The 19,892-nt window shown below is 42.8% G+C and overlaps 1 protein-coding gene across 1 annotated transcript in view; it reads left to right on the plus strand.

Moving 5' to 3' along the window:
• LOC126107449 (pyruvate kinase-like) overlaps nt 1-17,060 on the plus strand; it is a 130,550-nt gene extending 113,490 nt beyond the window's left edge. Inside the window, exon 7 of the mRNA XM_049913340.1 lies at nt 16,986-17,060. Within this exon, the coding sequence (XP_049769297.1) occupies nt 16,986-17,060 (75 nt within the window). The remainder of the gene's footprint in view (nt 1-16,985) is intronic.
• Nucleotides 17,061-19,892: the final 2,832 nt, after the last annotated feature.

The raw sequence follows: 19,892 nt of genomic DNA on the forward strand, positions 1-19,892 counted from the left end.
CGCCAATCTTGTTCGTACTGTTGCATCGGGCTTCATAATTAAAGAAAAACAAGCAGGTTTTATATATAATTACTGCAGTTGGTAGTAATCCCAATGAGATAGCCATAATGGCGGCTAAACAGATGACATCCAGGATGGGTAATTCTGGTCATGAAACGAACTCACCGACACTTCCATTGTAAGAGCTGTTAAAATACAAATATATAATTAGCAACAAGGAAGTAGATAGCCACAATACAATGTGTGTAAATGATCAAAATTATTATTATAATTCTCCAAAGCGATAATGTACATAATTGCACACGCCTTTACTGCAAGAAGCTAAGACGAGGACAGAAACGCACAAAGTGACATGAGACTGAAGCAACGCAAAAAGAAAAGATATTTCTAGAGTTGGCAACATTCTGAGTTTACATAACAAGCAAGATCTTTTTTCATCACAAAAGGAAATCTTAACTGTCCACCTAAAATCAAGCCACAGAAGGAAATTGTCTGTACACTGCCTTCTTGATTGAGGCACCAAAACGATCATATTTTCGTGCCGAAATCGACTGCAGATACTTTTGACATTTAAACAGTTCATGGATTACGAATATTTAATGCGATATGTGATTTATTAAAACTTGTAGTTGCAAACGTAAAATTCTTCAGTTATGCCTGGGTCAGTGTATTAGACTCAGGCGCTTAACTGGTTATTATCCCCTCATCCGGGCAAAGGCCAATTGGAAAACCCCGAGAGCAAAATCTGTTGCAGGACCTTCAGAACTTACTCATTTCATACAAGTGTTCAATCGTGGGCTAAATCAGATCATATAAATATTCAGTTGTGAGATAAAGTCAAGTCTTTTCGTTGTCATTCACGTATAAGAGGATAAAAAATAAAGTTTTCAGCATATTTAATATTCATCGTTCTGATGTTCTACGCCCTGTTGCCCTGTTTTGTTGCTCTTCATGGCTTACATCAACAAAACAATGGCCCTCCGCACAAGGCGACAGTTTCTACTGCTCGTTTTCTTTCTTGTTACACCCGAATATGTTCAGCAAGGTCGCCGGATCTCTCCCCAGTTGAGAATGTCTGGAGCATTATGCGCAGTACCCTCCAACCATCTTGGGAATTTTGACGATCTGACACGTCAATTGGACTGAAGTTGGCACGTTATGGCTCAGGGGGACATCCAACAACTCTGACAACCAATGCCAGGCCGAAGAGCTGCTTGCATAAGAGCCAGCGGTGGACACATGTTGTGAGGCTTTTTCTCTTGAATAAAGCATCCAATTTTTCTGAAACTGTGATCATTTGTTTGCGTATACATGCACATCACATCTGCCAGTTTCCATCCCATTCGAGTAATTGCTCGGTACAATAAATATAGTATCACAAGATGTACAGATTTATCCTTACGTCGGCATACGTGCCTAATTCACTGTAATATCACTTCAGAACATTCATTCACCAAATTTAAGCTTGTCAGGCCAGGTTACAGTTTCAGTTGGAAATTCCTGAAACTGCTGGGCTGTGAAAATGTTTATACCACGGGCTAAGTCTTCCATACATCGTTATTCTTAAGTTTGTGCAGTTCTTTCTATAGTAACATTATTGTTCGTTCATTCTGTTGCTGCGCATTACCTGTAATTTCAGCCATTTACAAAAGGGTTACTTGATGTGCTGTCTCGGATGTGAATAGTGAAGCAATCACATGTATGTTCATATTTTTCATAATTTTTCACTTACAATTCTTCAAGTTCGCAGCCACAAGCGCAACTCACAACGCTGACCTTGGGCACTATTTCCATTTGCAAAATCTTTATCTCATATAGCACAATCAAGCCTCATTCTACCTTCGTTAATTATTGGTGTTTAAATGCTACATTTTCTCATTTCACCTTATTATATTCGCAACCATTTATTTTCATATTTTACAGGACAGCACTAACCTTTATTATCTTTCCCTTCGTATTCCCCCAACTTAGTGAAATATTCCTAAAAATATTATTTATTAAAGCATTGTTGAGAAACAAAACCATATAGACATAAGTGCACATACTTGAAACATGGCAAACTACACTACTGGCCATTAAAATTGCTATACCACGAAGATGACGTGCTACAGAAACGAAATTTAACCGACAGGAAGAAGATGCTGCGATATGCAAATGATAAGCTTTTCAGAGCATTCACACTAGGATGGCGCCGGTGGCGACACCTACAACGTGCTGACGTGAGGAAAGTTTCCACCCGATTTCTCACACACAAACAGCAGTTGACCGGCGTTGCCAGGCGAAACGTTGTTCTGATGCCTCGTGTAAGGAGGAGAAACGCGTACCATTACGTTTCCGACTTTGATAAAGGTCGGATTGTAGCCTATCGTGGTTGCGGTATATCGTATCGCGACATTGCTGCTCGCGTTGGTCGAGATCCAATGACTGTTAGCAGAATATGGAATCGGTGGATTCAGGAGGGTAATACGGAACGCCATGCTGGATCCCAATGGATTCGTATCACTAGCAGTCGAGATGAATCCAGGTTCTGTTTACAGCATCATGATGGTCTCATCCGTGTTTGGCGACATCGCGGTGAACGCTCATTGGAAGCGTGTATTCGTCATCGCCATACTGGCGTATCACCCGGCGTGATGGTATGGGGTGCCACTGGTTACATGTCTCGGTCACCTCTTGTTCGCATTGACGGCACTTTGAACGGTGGACGTTACATTTCAGGTGTGTTTCGACCCGTGGGCCTACCCTTCATTCGATCCCTGTGAAACCCTACATTCCAGCAGGATAATGCACGACCGCATGTTGCAGGTCCTGTATGGGCCTTTCTGGATACAGAAAATGTTCGACTGCTGCCCTGGTCAGCACATTCTCCAGATCTCTCATCAATTGAAAACGTCTGGTCAATGGTGGCCGAGCAACTGGCTCGTCACAATACGCCAGTCACTACACCTGATGAACTGTGGTATCGTGTTGAAGCTGCATGGGCAGCTGTACCTGTATACGCCATCCAAGCTCTGTTTGACTCAATGCCCAGGCCGTTATTACGACCAGAGGTGGTTGTTCTGGGTACTGATTTCTCAGGATCTATGCATCCAAATTGTGTGAAAATGTAATCACACATCAGTTCTAGTATAATACATTCATCCAATGAATAACTGTTTATCATCTGCATTTCTTCTTGGTGTAGCAATTTTAATGGCCAGTAGTGTAAATAGAACCAGAAACAGAGTATAACCAAGAAAGGAATAATTGTACCATCCAGCTCTAGTGCATGCAGTTATGCAACTGAGAAGCTGACAAAACACGGAGGCCCTCTGCGTCACCTAATTAAGGCATGTCTTCAATTCCACTGCTTTTCTTACTGCAAAAGGCTTATTTGACTTAAGGTACACTAATCAGTATACATTTGGGCGAGGGAAACTCTCCACTAAAAATGGTCAGTGGTTAGCTATATGACTACTTGTATTTATTTAATTGCTTTTCTTTCAGCTCGACACCCAAGTAAATTCCCTCTTCTTCTTTGTCAAGTTTTACAGTATAATTAACTTCTGAGTTACTCAAATTCTGGTCTTCACTTTTTACAAATCGTATAACATAATGGGTTTCACCTACATTTAATATACGATGTAAGGCATCAAAGTCGAGTTCGCAAGAATAATAATTCAGAAAGTGGAGACCCACAGTCATGTTAAAATTAAGATGAGGAATACACTCCCACCATACTTGCTCCGGACACTGCGAGAGGGCTGTACAAGCAATGATCACACGCACGGCACAGCGGACACACCAGGAACCGCGGTGTTGGCCGTCGAATGGCGCTAGCTGCGCAGCATTTGTGCACCGCCGCCGTCAGTGTCAGCCAGTTTGCCGTGGCATACGGAGCTCCATCGCAGTCTTTAACACTGGTAGCATGCCGCGACAGCGTGGACGTGAACCGTATATGCAGTTGACGGACTTTGAGCGAGGGCGTATGGTGGGCATGCGGGAGGCCGGGTGGACGTACCGCCGAATTGCTCAACACGTGGGGCGTGAGGTCTCCACAGTACATCGATGTTGTCGCCAGTGGTCGGCGGAAGGTGCACGTGCCCGTCGACCTGGGACCGGACCGCAGCGACGCACGGATGCACGCCAAGACCGTAGGATCCTACGCAGTGCCGTAGGGGACCGCACCGCCACTTCCCAGCAAATTAGGGACACTGTTGCTCCTGGGGTATCGGCGAGGACCATTCGCAACCGTCTCCATGAAGCTGGGCTACGGTCCCGCACACCGTTAGGCCGTCTTCCGCTCACGCCGCAACATCGTGCAGCCCGCCTCCAGTGGTGTCGCGACAGGCGTGAATGGAGGGACGAATGGAGACGTGTCGTCTTCAGCGATGAGAGTCGCTTCTGCCTTGGTGCCAATGATGGTCGTATGCGTGTTTGGCGCCGTGCAGGTGAGCGCCACAATCAGGACTGCATAAGACCGAGGCACACAGGGCCAACATCCGGCATCATGGTGTGGGGAGCGATCTCCTACACTGGCCGTACACCACTGGTGATCGTCGAGGGGACACTGAATAGTGCACGGTACATCCAAACCGTCATCGAACCCATCGTTCTACCATTCCTAGACCGGCAAGGGAACTTGCTGTTCCAACAGGACAATGCACGTCCGCATGTATCCCGTGCCACCCAACGTGCTCTAGAAGGTGTAAGTCAACTACCCTGGCCAGCAAGATCTCCGGATCTGTCCCCCATTGAGCATGTTTGGGACTGGATGAAGCGTCGTCTCACGCGGTCTGCACGTCCAGCACGAACGCTGGTCCAACTGAGGCGCCAGGTGGAAATGGCATGGCAAGCCGTTCCACAGGACTACATCCAGCATCTCTACGATCGTCTCCATGGGAGAATAGCAGCCTGCATTGCTGCGAAAGGTGGATATACACTGTACTAGTGCCGACATTGTGCATGCTCTGTTGCCTGTGTCTATGTGCCTGTGGTTCTGTCAGTGTGATCATGTGATGTATCTGACCCCAGGAATGTGTCAATAAAGTTTCCCCTTCCTGGGACAATGAATTCACGGTGTTCTTATTTCAATTTCCAGGAGTGTAATTAAGAACTGGTGTTACTTCAATTTAATTAAATTACAAAGGCAGTAGAATCTCATGATCAATAGGTTTGGAAAGCTTTCCAGTCAATCCTAAAATTTTCAAATGAAACACAGCATTGTAGCCATTTTTCTTACTTGGAAAAGTATCAAAATAATCTTGCACTACAGAAGAGATCTCGAAATTACTGCCTGTTAAGATTTCAGAAACAGTACAACCGACTCCTTTCCATACAATAGTACTAATGTTTCTTATAACTACCAAAAGATCATCTTGTTTCAACGTATCTTTGTTACTAGGAGTAATTGCGTCTCATGTTCCTGTCAGAGATAAACACTGGAATTTCTTAGGCAGCCTCTTGTGAAATGACGGGTCACAGTTCAATGGGCCATATGCCATACTTCGCGTATATTTAAGAAAAATGTAGCATTGTGGTCTTGCTAAACGGTAAGCGTAGTCTTCCAAGCCCATTTTCACAGTCAGTGATCACACTATCAATGTGTAAAATTCTCTGTTGTTTCGGTCACTATTACAAAAAGCTTTCCTGAGGATACTTATGCTAACTGCTGAATGCGAAAAGCTTTGGTCTTTATATACTGTTGGACCTTCCATGAACCATGGATCTTGCTGTTGGCAGGGTGGTTTGCATGCCTCAGCGATTCAGATAGCCATACCATAGGTGCAACCACAATGGAGCGGTATCTGTTGAGAGGCCACCCGCATGTGTGGAATATGAAGAGGGGCAACAGCTTTCTAAGTGTTTCAGGGGCAATAGCCTGGATGATTGATTGACGTGGCCTTGTTGCATCAACCAAATGGCCTTGCTGAATTGGTACTGTGAACACTTGAAAGAAAATGGAAACTATAGCCATAATTTTTCCTGGAGGCATGCAGCTCTACTGTATGGTTAAACGACGGCATCCTTTTGTGTAAAATGTTCTGGAGGTAAAATAGTCCCCCATTCAGAACTCAGTCAGTGACATTCTGTGGAAGGGTGGATGGAATGTTAGACCCATTATTTGAGCAGGTAGATTAGAACATTTAAAAAAGAAAATGGATAGGTTGAAGTAAGATATAGTGGGAATTAGTACGGAAAAAAGAACGGCAGTTATAAGAGTCGAGCGGTATGAAAGGGATGCAGTGGTTGAGAAGGGAGTGAGACAGCGTCGTAGACTTTCCCCGATGTTATTCAATTTGTACCTTGAGCAAGCAATAAAGAAAAACAAAAAAAAACTTTGAAGAAGGAATTAAAGCACAGGGAGAGGAAACAAAAACTTTGAGGTTTGCTGACGATGTTGTAATTGTGTCAGAGACAGCGAAGGGCTTGGAAGAGCAGTTGAACGGAATGGTCTTGAAAGGATGATATAAGATGAACATCATCGAATGGAAAACAAGAATTAAGGAATGTAGTCGAATTTAATTATGGGATGCTGCGGGAATTAGATTAGGTAACGAGAAACTTAATGCAGTAGATGAGTTATGTTTTTTTGTTACTTGGGCAACAAAATAACTGATGATGGCTGAAATAGAGAGGATGTTAAATGTAGACTGGTAATGTGAAGAAAAGCATTTCTTGATGTCTCGGTATCAATACCTCCTCGTTAGTTAAGTGATCTACCCACCTAATCTTCAGCATTTTTTTGTAGCACCACGCCTCAAAATCTTATTTATCGTCCATGATGCACTTCCATACATGGCTACACTCCATACAAATACTTTTGTGAAAGTATTTGTATGGAGTGTAGCCATGTATGGAAGTGCATCATGGACGATAAATAAGATTTTGAGGCGTGGTGCTACAAAAAAATGCTGAAGATTAGGTGGGTAGATCACTTAACTAACGAGGAGGTATTGATACCGAGACATCAAGAAATCACCCATTTAGTATTGGAGGGTAGTGTGGGCAGTAAAAATCGTGGAGGGAGGCCAAGAGATGAATACAGTAAGGAGATTCAGAAGAATGTACATTGCAGATGAAGAGGATAGATTAGCATGGATAGATGCATCAAACCAGTCTACAGACTGAAGGCCACAACAACACATACTGGTGGAAGAGGCTGTTATCGAATCTGATGCGGTATTTATGCTGAGACTGCTGGTTCCGACGTGCTGATGACACCTTCTTCATCTGGCCACATGGAGAAGTCGAATTACATAACTTTCACCAATACCTCAATCAGCAGCACAGCAAAATCCAATTTACTAAGGCAACAGAAAAGAATGGGGTATTGTTTCATCGACATGGAAGTTTACTGAAAGCCTGATGGTAAACTAAACCACAGAGTATATAGAAAGGCCACTAAAATATACAGGTAACTACGTACCTTCTCCCACCATCACCCAACACAGAATCCACCTAGCACACTTTAACCAAGAGGGCTCACTGTGTTAGCAATGAAGAACTTTTGAATTCTGTCCTACAAAACCTCAAGTTAGTTTTAGGAGCCAATGGTTACGGGATGAAGATGATAGATAAAACTATGGCAACGAAAGTTGGAGTCAGAAGGGAAGTGCAGAAGAAAACGAAATCAGATGCAAGTGGGACTAGTGTATGTAGGCAAGACATGGCGACCGATCAGCACACGGACATCTGACAGTACCTGACTAAGACAACACGTCAAGTCAGCAGTGGCAGAACACCAGGATGAGTGTGGCAAACAGATAAAATTTCGAAAGCCTGCGAACTGGCGAAACAGCCTATAACTTTCCGGAGGAAGATTATAGAGGCAATAGAAACTGCCAAGAAACCCCCAACATGAACAGAGAGGATGGGTACAGACTTCCGGCGTCTTGGCTGCCAGCAGTAACAGTAGTACTGATCGGCAGCTCACGATAAGCAACGCACATGGGCGCGCGGCAGACCACAGCGACCGCTGGTACACAGAGCACTCGAACGCCTCAGCCGGCTCTAGGCACCAAGTGAACAGCGCTACGCCACAACCGCCGCCCGTTTCCCAGAAACTAAGCAAACATCAAGTGAGAACGTCTATTTCCACGAATGAAAAGAAATAATGCGAACATCAGCAAAGGACGTCTAAAGCACTTACTCCTCGTCCTCAACACGCCGTCAGATTACGATAACAGCCTCTTCCACCAGTATATAAGAACCAAAACTTTTCTTGTGTAGCCGGCCGGGGTGGCCGAGCGGTTCTCGGCGCTACAGTCTGGAACCGCGTGACCGCTACGGTCGCAGGTTCGAATCCTGCCTCGGGCATGGATGTGTGTGATGTCCTTAGGTTAGTTAGGTTTAAGCAGTTCTAAGTTCTAGGGGACTGATGACCTTAGAAGTTAAGTCTCATAGTGCTCAGAGCCATTTGAACCACTTTTCTCGTGTAGCAGTTAGCAAAATTAACCTGTCAAAAGGCCATTTGCACTGATGGCTGAAACGTCGGAGACTTTTACACATTGACAATGCGGTTACATGCCCAAAACAATTTTATTGATTGTAGACTTAACGGTGTTTCACAATCGGATTTCCCATGGCATACAAACTTATATAATTATGTCCTCTCTCTCGATAACGGGAATTTCAGGGTGTTTAACCGTTCTACCTTGTTGAGTTCCGATCTATGTTCTATTGGCGCGTTCTTGACTGCATCTCATTCTACGTTTCCAGAGGCCACAGGTCCCATATTTTCCAATCAAATGTTCTACCTTTTACGTTTTGACCTCCCACGATTTTTTCTGTTCATTAAATATTACTGCAATATCGAATATATCATCCGGTTCAATTTTTTCAAAAATGTCATGGTTGCTGGGACTGCCACACAGGGAATTGCCCAGCTCAAATGATGGGGTACTAGTGTCTGTTCGCGCGAGCCTTCAAACGCAGAACTGATTATGGCCTCGCCATTTCGCCTTTCCTTTTCGTTTACTTTACAACATTTTCCTTCATCTTTTACTTTTAAAACAATTGTTGAGACCTCATAATCCAGCGGCTCTAGTCGATCTTGCATCTAGACAGCATTTAATTTAGCTGTTAATTTGTCAGACCAGTTTTTTCATAATCCGACGTCACACAATGGTTACCATTACATTGCGTGCGACCTGGGATTGGCCTCCTCCCTCGGCTGTCAAATATGTGAATTATCACGCTGCCACCTTGCATTCGTTGTGGGTTCTTACTTTCGCCACGATGTGCATGAAAACCTTCTACCCATTATAAGGATCTTAATCATCGTAATTATGCCTGGGTGTAGCAACTAACCCTCCACAAATGGAAAAGTCCACATTCTCTCTATACCAGCAGCAATCACTTCTATGTTCCTGCCTGCGTCAGTGTATTTCATACACAATTTTGGAAGCACTGCGCCTTGCGGATCAAAGTAACTGAACTTAAGACATCCTTCAGCTAGTGCTGAAGAAACCGGCGGATGATGCACAATTCGTTATGACAAATGTTGACTTTCATGGCCAGTTTTACACTATTCCTCATTCACAGAAGTATTCTGTGTCAGTAGTACACGGTCCGCCCCCTGTAGCTGAAGCTGAGTGGTCAGCGCGGCAAAATGTCAATCCTAAGGGCACGGGTTCGATTCCCGGCTGGGTCGGAGATTTTGTCCGCTCAGGGACTGGGTGTTGTGTTGTCCTAATTATCATCATTTCATCCCCATCGACGCGCAAGTCTCCGAAGTGGCGTCAAATCGGAAGACTTGCACCCGGCGAACGGTCTACCCGACGGGAGGCCCTAGTCACACGAGATTTTTTAGTAGTACACTGCGAAATGACTCCGGCTCTTTCCGCTTGGAACCAAGTGTTGTTAAAAATAGTGCACTGCCCTTGCGTAATGTTGGCACTTATACTAGGTAACACTTTACACACATTTACCTTGGACTCTTGCGTGTACATTTCACGAAGATTACGCACTTACTAAGTTTAGAATTGAAATTAGAGGTAATAAAGTTATATCTGAAATTCATATGTTCACCCAGCTGTACTTTGTAGTTGCTAAACTGTTTTTCAGTTTATAGTTTCAGTTCCTAATTCAAGTTAGAGAATTCAGTTGAAATGTATTCGCTAAGTGGCAATGTCATTTTTCAATTCTGACCTTAAACAGCTGAGTGAATCTATTGACAAGAGTATCAAAATATCTACATCTCTACATCTACATCTACATAGATACAAGCCGTCGTACAGTGTGTGTGTCGGTGGTTGGGGGGGCTACCCTTTACAACTACGCCTTTCCTTTCCTCTTCCACTTGCAAATTGAGCGAGGGAAAAACGACTGGATATATGCCTCCGTATGAACCATAATTTCTGGTATCTCATCTTCGTGGTCCTTAAGCGCCAGTGTATATTGGCGGCAGTAGAACCATTTGGCAGTCATCTTCAAAAACCGGTTCTCTAAATTTTCTCAGTAGTACTTCTCGAAAAGAACGTCTCCTTCCGTCCAGGGATTCCCGTTTGAGTTCCTGAAGCATTTCCGTAACACTTCCGTGTTGTTCGAACTTACCGGTAACAAAACTTGCAGCGCGCTTCTGAATTACTTCAAAGACTTCCTTTACTACGACCTGGCACGGATCACAAACGCTCAATCAGTACTCAGAAATAGATGGCACCAGTCTCCTTTACAGGTGAACCACACTTTCCTGAAACTCTCTCAACAGAACGAAATCGACTAATCACCATCCCCACCACAGTCCTCACATGCTCGTTCCATTTCATATCGCTTTGCAACGTTATGCCCAGATATACAAACAACGTGACTGTGTCAAGCAGTACACTACTAATGCTGTAACTGAACATCACAGGTTTGTTTTTCCTACTTGTCTGCATTAATTTACATTTTTCCACATTTAGAGCTAGCTGCCATTTATCATACCAACTAGAAATTTTGTCTATCAAGTAACTCACCTTCTATATTCCTACAGTCACTCAACTTCGACACCGTAAGCGACAGAACCATCGGCAAACAACAGCAGATTGCACCCCACCCCGTCCGATAAATCATTTATGTATACAGAGAACAACCGGATGGTGTGGCCGAGCGGTTCTAGGAGCTTCAGTCTGGAACCGCGCGACCGCTACGGTCGCAGGTTCGAATCCTGCCTCGGGCAGGGATGTGTGCGATGTCCTTAGGTTAGTTAGTAGTTCTAAGTTCTAGGGGACTGATGACCTCAGATGTTAAGCCCATAGTGCTCAGTATGACAGTGTTAGTTGTACGCTTCACGCATAGATCTTTTCACAGAAGCACGAATCTCTGCTAGCCTTTGCTTGTCGTCATCTGTGTGTTCTCTTTTGAAGCGAGAGTGCAACAGCCTCTACTTCCTCAGCATCTTCCGAATTTAGTTATTAACGGTAATGAGTCTTTTCCAACCTTTATCCTCTTACCACGCGCATAACTCTCCAGACCACGATTTACAGTCTGCTTAAACTTTGCTAATAATCCCTCTATGTCCATGTTACCTGAACTAAGTAACGTCATTTCACCCTCTAAGTGAGATGCTAACAACTGCTTATCTTCTCTGTCTAGCAGACATTTTCCTAGACTTCTTGACTGATTTATTTTCTTGCTATAATGACATTATGATGGCTAATCCCAGTTTCTATACTGACATTGTCGATACGATGAGGCCTATTTGTAGCTACAAGGTCTAAGAGATTTCCACTGCGTGTGAGCTGCCGAGCTAGGTGCTCAATACAGTTTTCAGAAAACGTGTTCAATAGTATTTCGGACGACTGTCTGTTTGTACCCCGTGCAGTGAATCCATAGACATCGTAGTCTATACTTGCTAGGTTCGACTCCAAGTAGTATTGCATGATCTGGGTATTTACTCCCTACTGACCGCAGACTTTCTTTGAATCACTCTACAACTGCCACAGCGGAATCAGATGGCCGGTAAAAACATAAAGCAATTAACTTGGTTTCACCTACACCTGTTATACGTGACCAGATGACTTTACTGTCGCACGCCACTTCGACCTTAACAGAGGCAATATTTTTGTCAACTGAAATGAACACTAGCCCTCCTATGGTCACTAATATGTCTTTCCGATCTGGAGAAAACTGGTGCACTTGGACGTCTGTATGAGACGAACTATACTCTAAGACAAATAGGATGCCGCGAATTAAAAAAAAACTATCAACTACATATGATGAATATTGATTTAACTAATTTGAATAAATTTTTTACATCAAAGTGGTGTTAGCGAAACAATAGTTAAGGGGGTGGTGTGTGTGAGTGGGTGACATGGAACAGAACAGCAGATTAAGTGCGGAGAAATGATTAGGAAACTCTACCAGAAAATGGTGGGAGGACATAACTGATTACTTAATTTCGTATCATAGGCGGTACAATAGTTTAAGTGCTGTGACATGGAAAAACACTTAACAGAACAATAGGTTAAATGCCGACAAAGACCTGAACATTAGCTTTAGACACCCAGAGTACAGTGCCTGCCATTAGATTATGCAACATGTTTGCCCTATGTAATTGCTTCTTGCAAGACGTACATGTTTCCAAACAGCACAGAATGATGAGCAAGAGAAATCCAACTGCCAAAAAATGAATTTTTTATAAATAAACAATACACCCTTTCCATATATTCCATACACTGCCTTGAATCGTCTAAAACAATATTCCATACACAGCAAACGATTTCCCTCCAAATGACCGATCAACTGAGTGTTTTTTTTACCATTTTCTGGGAGGGAGGAGTGGGGGTGGGGGCTTACTTAATTAAGTAGTCAATCAAATAGATAAGAGTAGGTGGGGGCTATTCTAATAACTCAGACCTGAAAGCATAGCTGTAGCAATGAGTTGTGGGAGGGAGGGGGTAGGAGTTGGAGGGGTGGTGGAACAATAGGTTAAGTGCAGTGACATGGAAAACACTTAGCAGAACAATAGGTTAAGTACTTGTCAATCAAAGGAGAACAATAGGATTGCCTCTGAGTGCATACCTGCCCCTGATGTAGGCAACCCACACTAACAAAATGTGTCAGCATTCCCTTCCTGAGGGGGGAGGGGGTCGGTGACAATAGGTTAAGTGCAGTGACATGGAAAGCACTTAGCAGAACAATAGGTTAAGTACCTGTCAATCAAAGAAGAACAATAGGTTGACATGGAAAAGCACTTAACAGAACAATAGGTTTGCCCCTGAGTGTATACCTGCCCCTGATGTAGGCAACCTGCATAACAAAATGCACCACAACATACTCTGTCCCTCTACTACTGAGTGCTATGAATATTTTCATGTGTTTGTTTTCATCTTTGCAAAAGCGTGAGTGAATTTTAAAATTAAGGAGCTCTTTTTTACGCAGAATTCAACGCTCTACGAATTTTCTGCATGGAACTTTACATTTGGAGAAGCCATTTTCTGAATTACAGGTGATGGAACACGGGAATAACTAACTTTTCCGCCAAGTCTGTCATTATACGCAAAATTTTATGCTCTTTCATTTTGGTGCTTTGTGAATTTGCTGTAGGATGTGTTGTTTTTGAGTAGCATAATAAGCAAAAAACTGATATGGTTTTTCGGCCTTTAGAAGTTTAACTTTTATTTTGGATGCCCAATGTCGATTAAAATTATCTCTAGCCAGTGCATATTTATTGGATACCAACAGTCTATCTAACCCACCCTACTAGACGAGTAGCCATTTCTTGCATTGTTGTTGTTTGGCCTTCAGTCTGACAACTGGTTCAATACAGCTCTCCGTGCTACTCTATCCTGTGCAAGGCTCTTCATCTTTGAATAACTAATGTAACCTACATTCTTCTGAACCTGGTGACTATTCATTTCTTGGTCTCCCTCAATGATTTTAACCCCCTCCCCCCACTTCCCTTCCACACTAAATGGTGATCCCTTGATGGCTCAGAATGTGTCTTATCAACCGATCACTTTTCTAATCAGGTTGTACCACAAATTCCCTTTCTTCCCAGTTCTATTCAGTACTTCCTCATTAATTACATGATCTCTCCACCTAACCTTCACCATTCTTATCAAGAGTACATTTCAAAAGTTTCTACACTATTCTTGTCTAAACGGTTTATCGTCCTTGTTTGACTTCCATACATGGCTACACTTCATACAAATACTTTCACAATAGACTTCCTAACACTTAAATCTAGATTCAATGTTAACAAACTTCTTTTCTTCAGAATCGATTTTCCTGCCATTGGTAGTCTGCAATGTATATCGTCTCTATTTGGCCAGCATCAGTTATTATGCTCCCCAAATAACACAACTCATCTACTACTTTCAGTGCTTCCTTCCCAAATATGATTCTCTCAGCATCACTTGATTTAATTCGACTACATCCCATCATTCTTGTTTTGATTTTGTTGATAATCATCTAACACCCTCCTTTCAAATTACTGCCCATTCCGTTCAACTGCTCATCCAAGTCCTTTGTTGTCTGTGACAGAATTACAATGTCATAGGCAAACATCGAAGTTTTACTTCTTCCTACTCCGTATCTTTCTTTTGTTTCCTTTACTGCTTACTCAGTGTACAGATTGGTTAAAATTGGCGATATGCTACGATCTCCTCTCACTCCCTTCTCAACCACTGCTTCTCTTTCATGTCCCTCGACTCTCATAACAGCCGTTCTGTTTTCTGGACAAGCTGTAAACAGCCTATCGCTCCCTGTATTATATCCGTACTGCCTTCACAATTTCGAAGAGTGTATTTGCCACCATTGTCAAAAGCTTTCTTAAAGTTCACAAATGGTGTAAACGTAGGTTTGTCTTTCCTTAACCTATCTTCCGAGATAGACATAGGGTCAGTACTGCCACACGTGTTCCATTTCTCCGGAATCCAAAATGATCTTCTCTGAGGTCGTCTTCTTCCAATTTTTCCATTCTTCTGTTAATGATTCGAGTTAGTATTTTGCAACAATGACTTATTAAACTGGTAGTTCGCAAATATTCACATCTGGTAGCACCTGCTTCCTTTGGAATTTGAATAATTACATTCTTCTTTAAGTCTGAAGTTATTTCACCTGTCTGAAACATCTTGCACACCAGATGGAAAAGTTTGTCATGGCTGGCTGTCCCAAGGTTATAAGTGGTTTTGGTGGAATGTCGTCAAGCCCCAGAGCCTTGCTTCGTCTTAGGTCTTTCAGTGCTCTGTCAAATTCTTTATGCAGTATCATATCTCCCATATCACTTCCTTCTATGTTCTTTTCCATGTTTATAATATTGCTTTCTGGTTCATCTACCTTGTATAGAGTCTCTACATACTCCTTCCACCTTTCAGTTTTCGCTTCTTTGCTTAGAACTGGTTTTCCATCTGAGCTCTTCATACACATACAGCCGCCTCTCTGTTCTCCATACGCCTCTTTAACTTTCCTGTAGGTGATATACATCTTTCCTCTAGTGAAATATGATTCTAAATCCTTACATTTGTCATCTAGGCATTTCTGCTTAGCCATTTTTCACTTCTCAGTCTCATTTTTAAGCGTCTTTATTCCCTTTCACCTGCTTGTCGCATTTTTATATTTTCTCCTTTCATCAGTTGAATTCTGAATATCCTATACTATCCAAGGATTTCTATTAGGCCTTCTCTTTTTACCTACTTGATTCTCTGCTGCCTTCACGATTTCATCTCTCAAAGCTATCCATTCCTCTTCTACCATATTGCTTTCACTTGTTCTAGTTAATCGTTGCCTAATGCTCCCTCTGAAACTCTCAACGACCTCTGATTCTTTCAACCTATCTGGGTCCCATCTCCTTAATTTTGTACATTTTTGCCCTTTCTTCAGTAATAAAATACACTGCATAACCAATAAATTGTGGTCAGAGTCCGCAACTGGCCCTGAAAATGTCTTAAAATTTAAAATCTGGTTCCGAAATATCTGCCTTACAATTATGTAATGAATTGGAAAGCTTCCGGTGTCTTCCACGTATGCAACCTTCTTTCATTACTCTTGACCTGCGCGTTAGCTACAATTAAGTTATATTCTGTGCAAAATTCTACCAGGCGGCTTCCTCTTTCATTTCTTTCTCATAATCCATATTTACCACCTATTTTTCCTTCCCTCACTTTTCCTCCTGTCGAATTCCAGTCCCTCGTCATAATTGAATTTTCGTCTCCCTTAACTATCTGAATAATTTCTTCGATCTCATCATACATCTTCGATCTCTTGCGTCACTCATAATAAATTCCTTCAGTTATCAACATAGTTCTGCACAGGGTTAGGCAGCTAAGACAGCCTACCCCAAACATATCGAGAATGAACAAGTATGCTGAGGTATTGTTTATGCACTGGTAGTGGGCACTGCGGAAAGTTCTCTGACGTTCTCAAGTAATTCTTGTCGTTTCTGGTCGCCGACTTTTGGTTTTAATGGAACTATACAGTTTTTTCAGTGTCATTTGAAAGCAACGATATAACATATTGGGGACTTGATCAAATAGTATGAATATAACAGCGTCGCAAACCAGTCTTTCCGCCAGGAGAAGAGGTGCCACAAGCTTCTGGTCTGGTAACCCTCCACCCGACGCAATCAGCCTGACAGACACAGCTGACGCGTTTTTGTTGCCCTCTCTCCAATTAGATGGCGTGGGATTTCCCCGCCACTAGTACCTTCCTATTTTCAGTAGGTGCTCACAACCCCCTCCATTAGTTTTCGCGCTGCCTTCTTGGGCAGCAGATTTGACATTAGTGGCCTCACTAGGTCATTTCGCACGGCTGCGTCTCAATTACGGAGGTGTGTATGCTTAGTTTTTTTTTCAGCAAAGCTGTTATTTTGCTCACTTGATGGGTGAGTAGTGTGAATTTTCTGAATATTTTGCGAAAATACGTATAGTATACTGAGCTACCCTTTCAGGCACACTGCGCCCGAATACGTAATTAGCCTGCTGTCTTCTCTTTTACACTCCACATTCTCCACAGATATGGATGGCTTGGAATTATTACGATTTGTCTAACCCACGTCAACTCGAAGAAATACGGCTTTGCAGATCTGCAATGACGAGGAAGACCACATTGTATCTAAAGATCTTGGTGATGAGAGTGATAATCGTTCACAAGACTAGATGGAAGAACGTGAAGGCGACTATGTGACGGAAGAACGTAGTGAAGATACTCCTGAAGATACAGAAGTAAGAAACAACAAAACAAGAAACTTTTATTCGGGAAGAGGTAAAAAGATAGTGTGGGCCACAAACCTATCTGGGAAAAGATATCGTATATGATCTCACAACTTCATCACTCATCTTCCCGGAGTTGGTTCAAATGGCTCTGAGCACTATGGGACTCAACTTCTGAGGTCATTAGTCCCCTAGAACTTAGAACTAGTTAAACCTAACTAACCTAAGGACATCACAAACATCCATGCCCGAGGCAGGATTCGAACCTGCGACCGTAGCGGTCTTGCGGTTCCAGACTGCAGCGCCTTTAACCGCACGGCCACTTCGGCCGGCATCTTCCCGGAGTCATAGGAACTGTTAAGAATGGTAAAAGTGGGTTGAATGTTGAAATAATTTAGTCACTGACGACATTCTTGAAATAATCGTCAAATACACCGAACAAATACAATGATACTGTCAAGGATCGTTTCTCCAGAGAGAGAGAGAGAGAGAGAGAGAGACAGAGAGACATCAGTTCCACAGATGTAAATGAACTACGAGCTTTTATCAGCTTGTTTTACCAAGCAGGTGCAGACAGAGGCAATCGTCAAGTCTGGAGGAACTTCGGGGGACTGAAGGAGATGGCGTTGAAAAATTTGGTCTCATGATGAATCTCAAATGATTTAACAGTCTGACACGTTCCCTTTGTTTCGACGACGAAACTACCAGTGCCTAACGAAATGACTATGACAGGCTAGCTCCTATCCTTGAAGTTCTCGAAAAGTTCGTGAAAAATTGTCAAAAGAAGTATTGCTTCGGATATAAAGTCACAATAGACGACATGCTTCCAGGTTTTCGTGGCAGATGTGTTTTTCGGCAGTACGTACCCTCAAAACAAAACAAATATGTAATAAAACATTTTGCTCTTGTTGATACTAAAATGGTACAGACAGTCAACACAAAAACTGCAGTTTTCAAGAGAATGGCTGAGCCTGTCTTTGGATCTGGTCGCAGTATCACTGCTGATAACTGGCTTTTTGATTCTGACCTCATCGACTGTTTGAAGACAAAATACCGTCGTATGTTGGAACTGTCAATAAAGTAAGAGACAATTGCTATCAGATTTTACTGGTGCAAAAAGGGAAGAAATAATACAGCACTGTGTTTAGCTTTAATGATGAGAAGGTTTTGGTTTCCTGCACACCACACCATAGCAGAAATGTGATTCTTGTATCTCCACTTCGTAATGACAATACCACTGATCACGAGTCTGTAGAGAAAAAAAAAACCAGAGATAGTCAATTTCTACAATTCAATAAAAGGTGGCTTTGATACTGCAGATAAAATCTGTGCTACTTACAGTGTGAGCTGAAACGCAAAACGCTAGTCAATGATCTTTTTTTTTACAATGTTGAATGTGAGTGGTACCAGCTCCCAGGTCATTTACCTTGGAAATCAACTGAAGAAAATGCGTAGAAGGGTGTACCTATAACAGCTGGCACATCAACTTGTTAATTGAGGGCTACGCAGCAAAAGTATGAAGAAGATTAGAATCCCCTTGTGGAGCAGCGGGTGGATTTAATTGTTATATATATAATGTAGAATTGTAATATAGAAAAGATACATTTCCCTGCCGTTTAACCGTAAGTGGGGCGGTGGGTGGAATTAAGTGTTATATAAATGTTCCTATTATTTATGCTGTCTTTTGCCGTTCTCAACACTGGCTCTCTAACTACAGTATTGGCAACCAGAAAGTGATTAGCAAAACGTGAAGTCTGTAATTAGAATTCCTAGTGCCCACTTCGTCTGAGAAATACACTTATAGCTACAGCTTATAGCTCTGAGGAATTAGGAGATTGTCTGGGATTCATAATCAAAAACGATCCTGTAAAAACGTTCGCTATATTCTGAAAGTCACAGATAAAAAAAAAAGCATCCACACAATCCAACTACCAGAGCAGTTCAGAGTCTAATGCGACGATGCAACTATAACTATCCAAATTAAATGTTTAAGTGAATGCTCGCCATAATTTGATGATAATGTTCATCAAACACCACGCTAAATAATGGTAGAATGTCTGTCCCGTGGTGGTACGCGAAAATACGACATACGCAAACTGAAGATAGATCATTAAAGTCATCCCAGAATTACCACTTCACTCGAAAATGATTTCATGGTTACACGTATCCCGAGTAACTTATTACGGCATCCGAGGCTGTTTATAGCAATGATACCGACGCGACGCGACTCCCGACACAGATGGTGCGCTAGTCAGCGTCTGGAGAGAACTGGGGCCATCCTCTCTCTCTTTTTTTTTTTGTGATATGTTACAATACAGCATCACCGGTCTATTGCGGTCTAACTGTGTTGGTGAGGCAGTAAATTTATCCACAGGGCAGTGACTGCGTCACTGCAATTCACTTGGGAGGTGTGGCGGTGGGACTTGTAGTCCTGTACCACCCTCTGACGGTGACAGTATTAAATGAGTCAGGCAGAAAAATTTAGCCTAACGTGGGCAGGTATCATTGCAAAGTATTGGACGTAGAATGGGTGCTAGTCCCGCCAAAGGGTGCGTCCGTGGTGGGCGTGCCAGACCTATCGTTAGCCATGGTCGGAATCCGATTCCGCTAGGATGGTTAGAGGAACCGGATGTCGATGCCAGCGGCGTGGAAGTGTGGTCCCAACGTGGCGTAACCCATGGACAGTGTCCCGCAAGGCATCCACTTTCTCATAGAGGCGTCGCGCGTTGTTGCGTATGGTCGTCTTTAGGGGGACGGTATCCGCTTCCTCGTGGAGAG

This window comes from Schistocerca cancellata, chromosome 1, assembly GCF_023864275.1.
Source record: "Schistocerca cancellata isolate TAMUIC-IGC-003103 chromosome 1, iqSchCanc2.1, whole genome shotgun sequence".
Classification (NCBI taxonomy): Eukaryota; Metazoa; Arthropoda; class Insecta; order Orthoptera; family Acrididae; genus Schistocerca; species Schistocerca cancellata.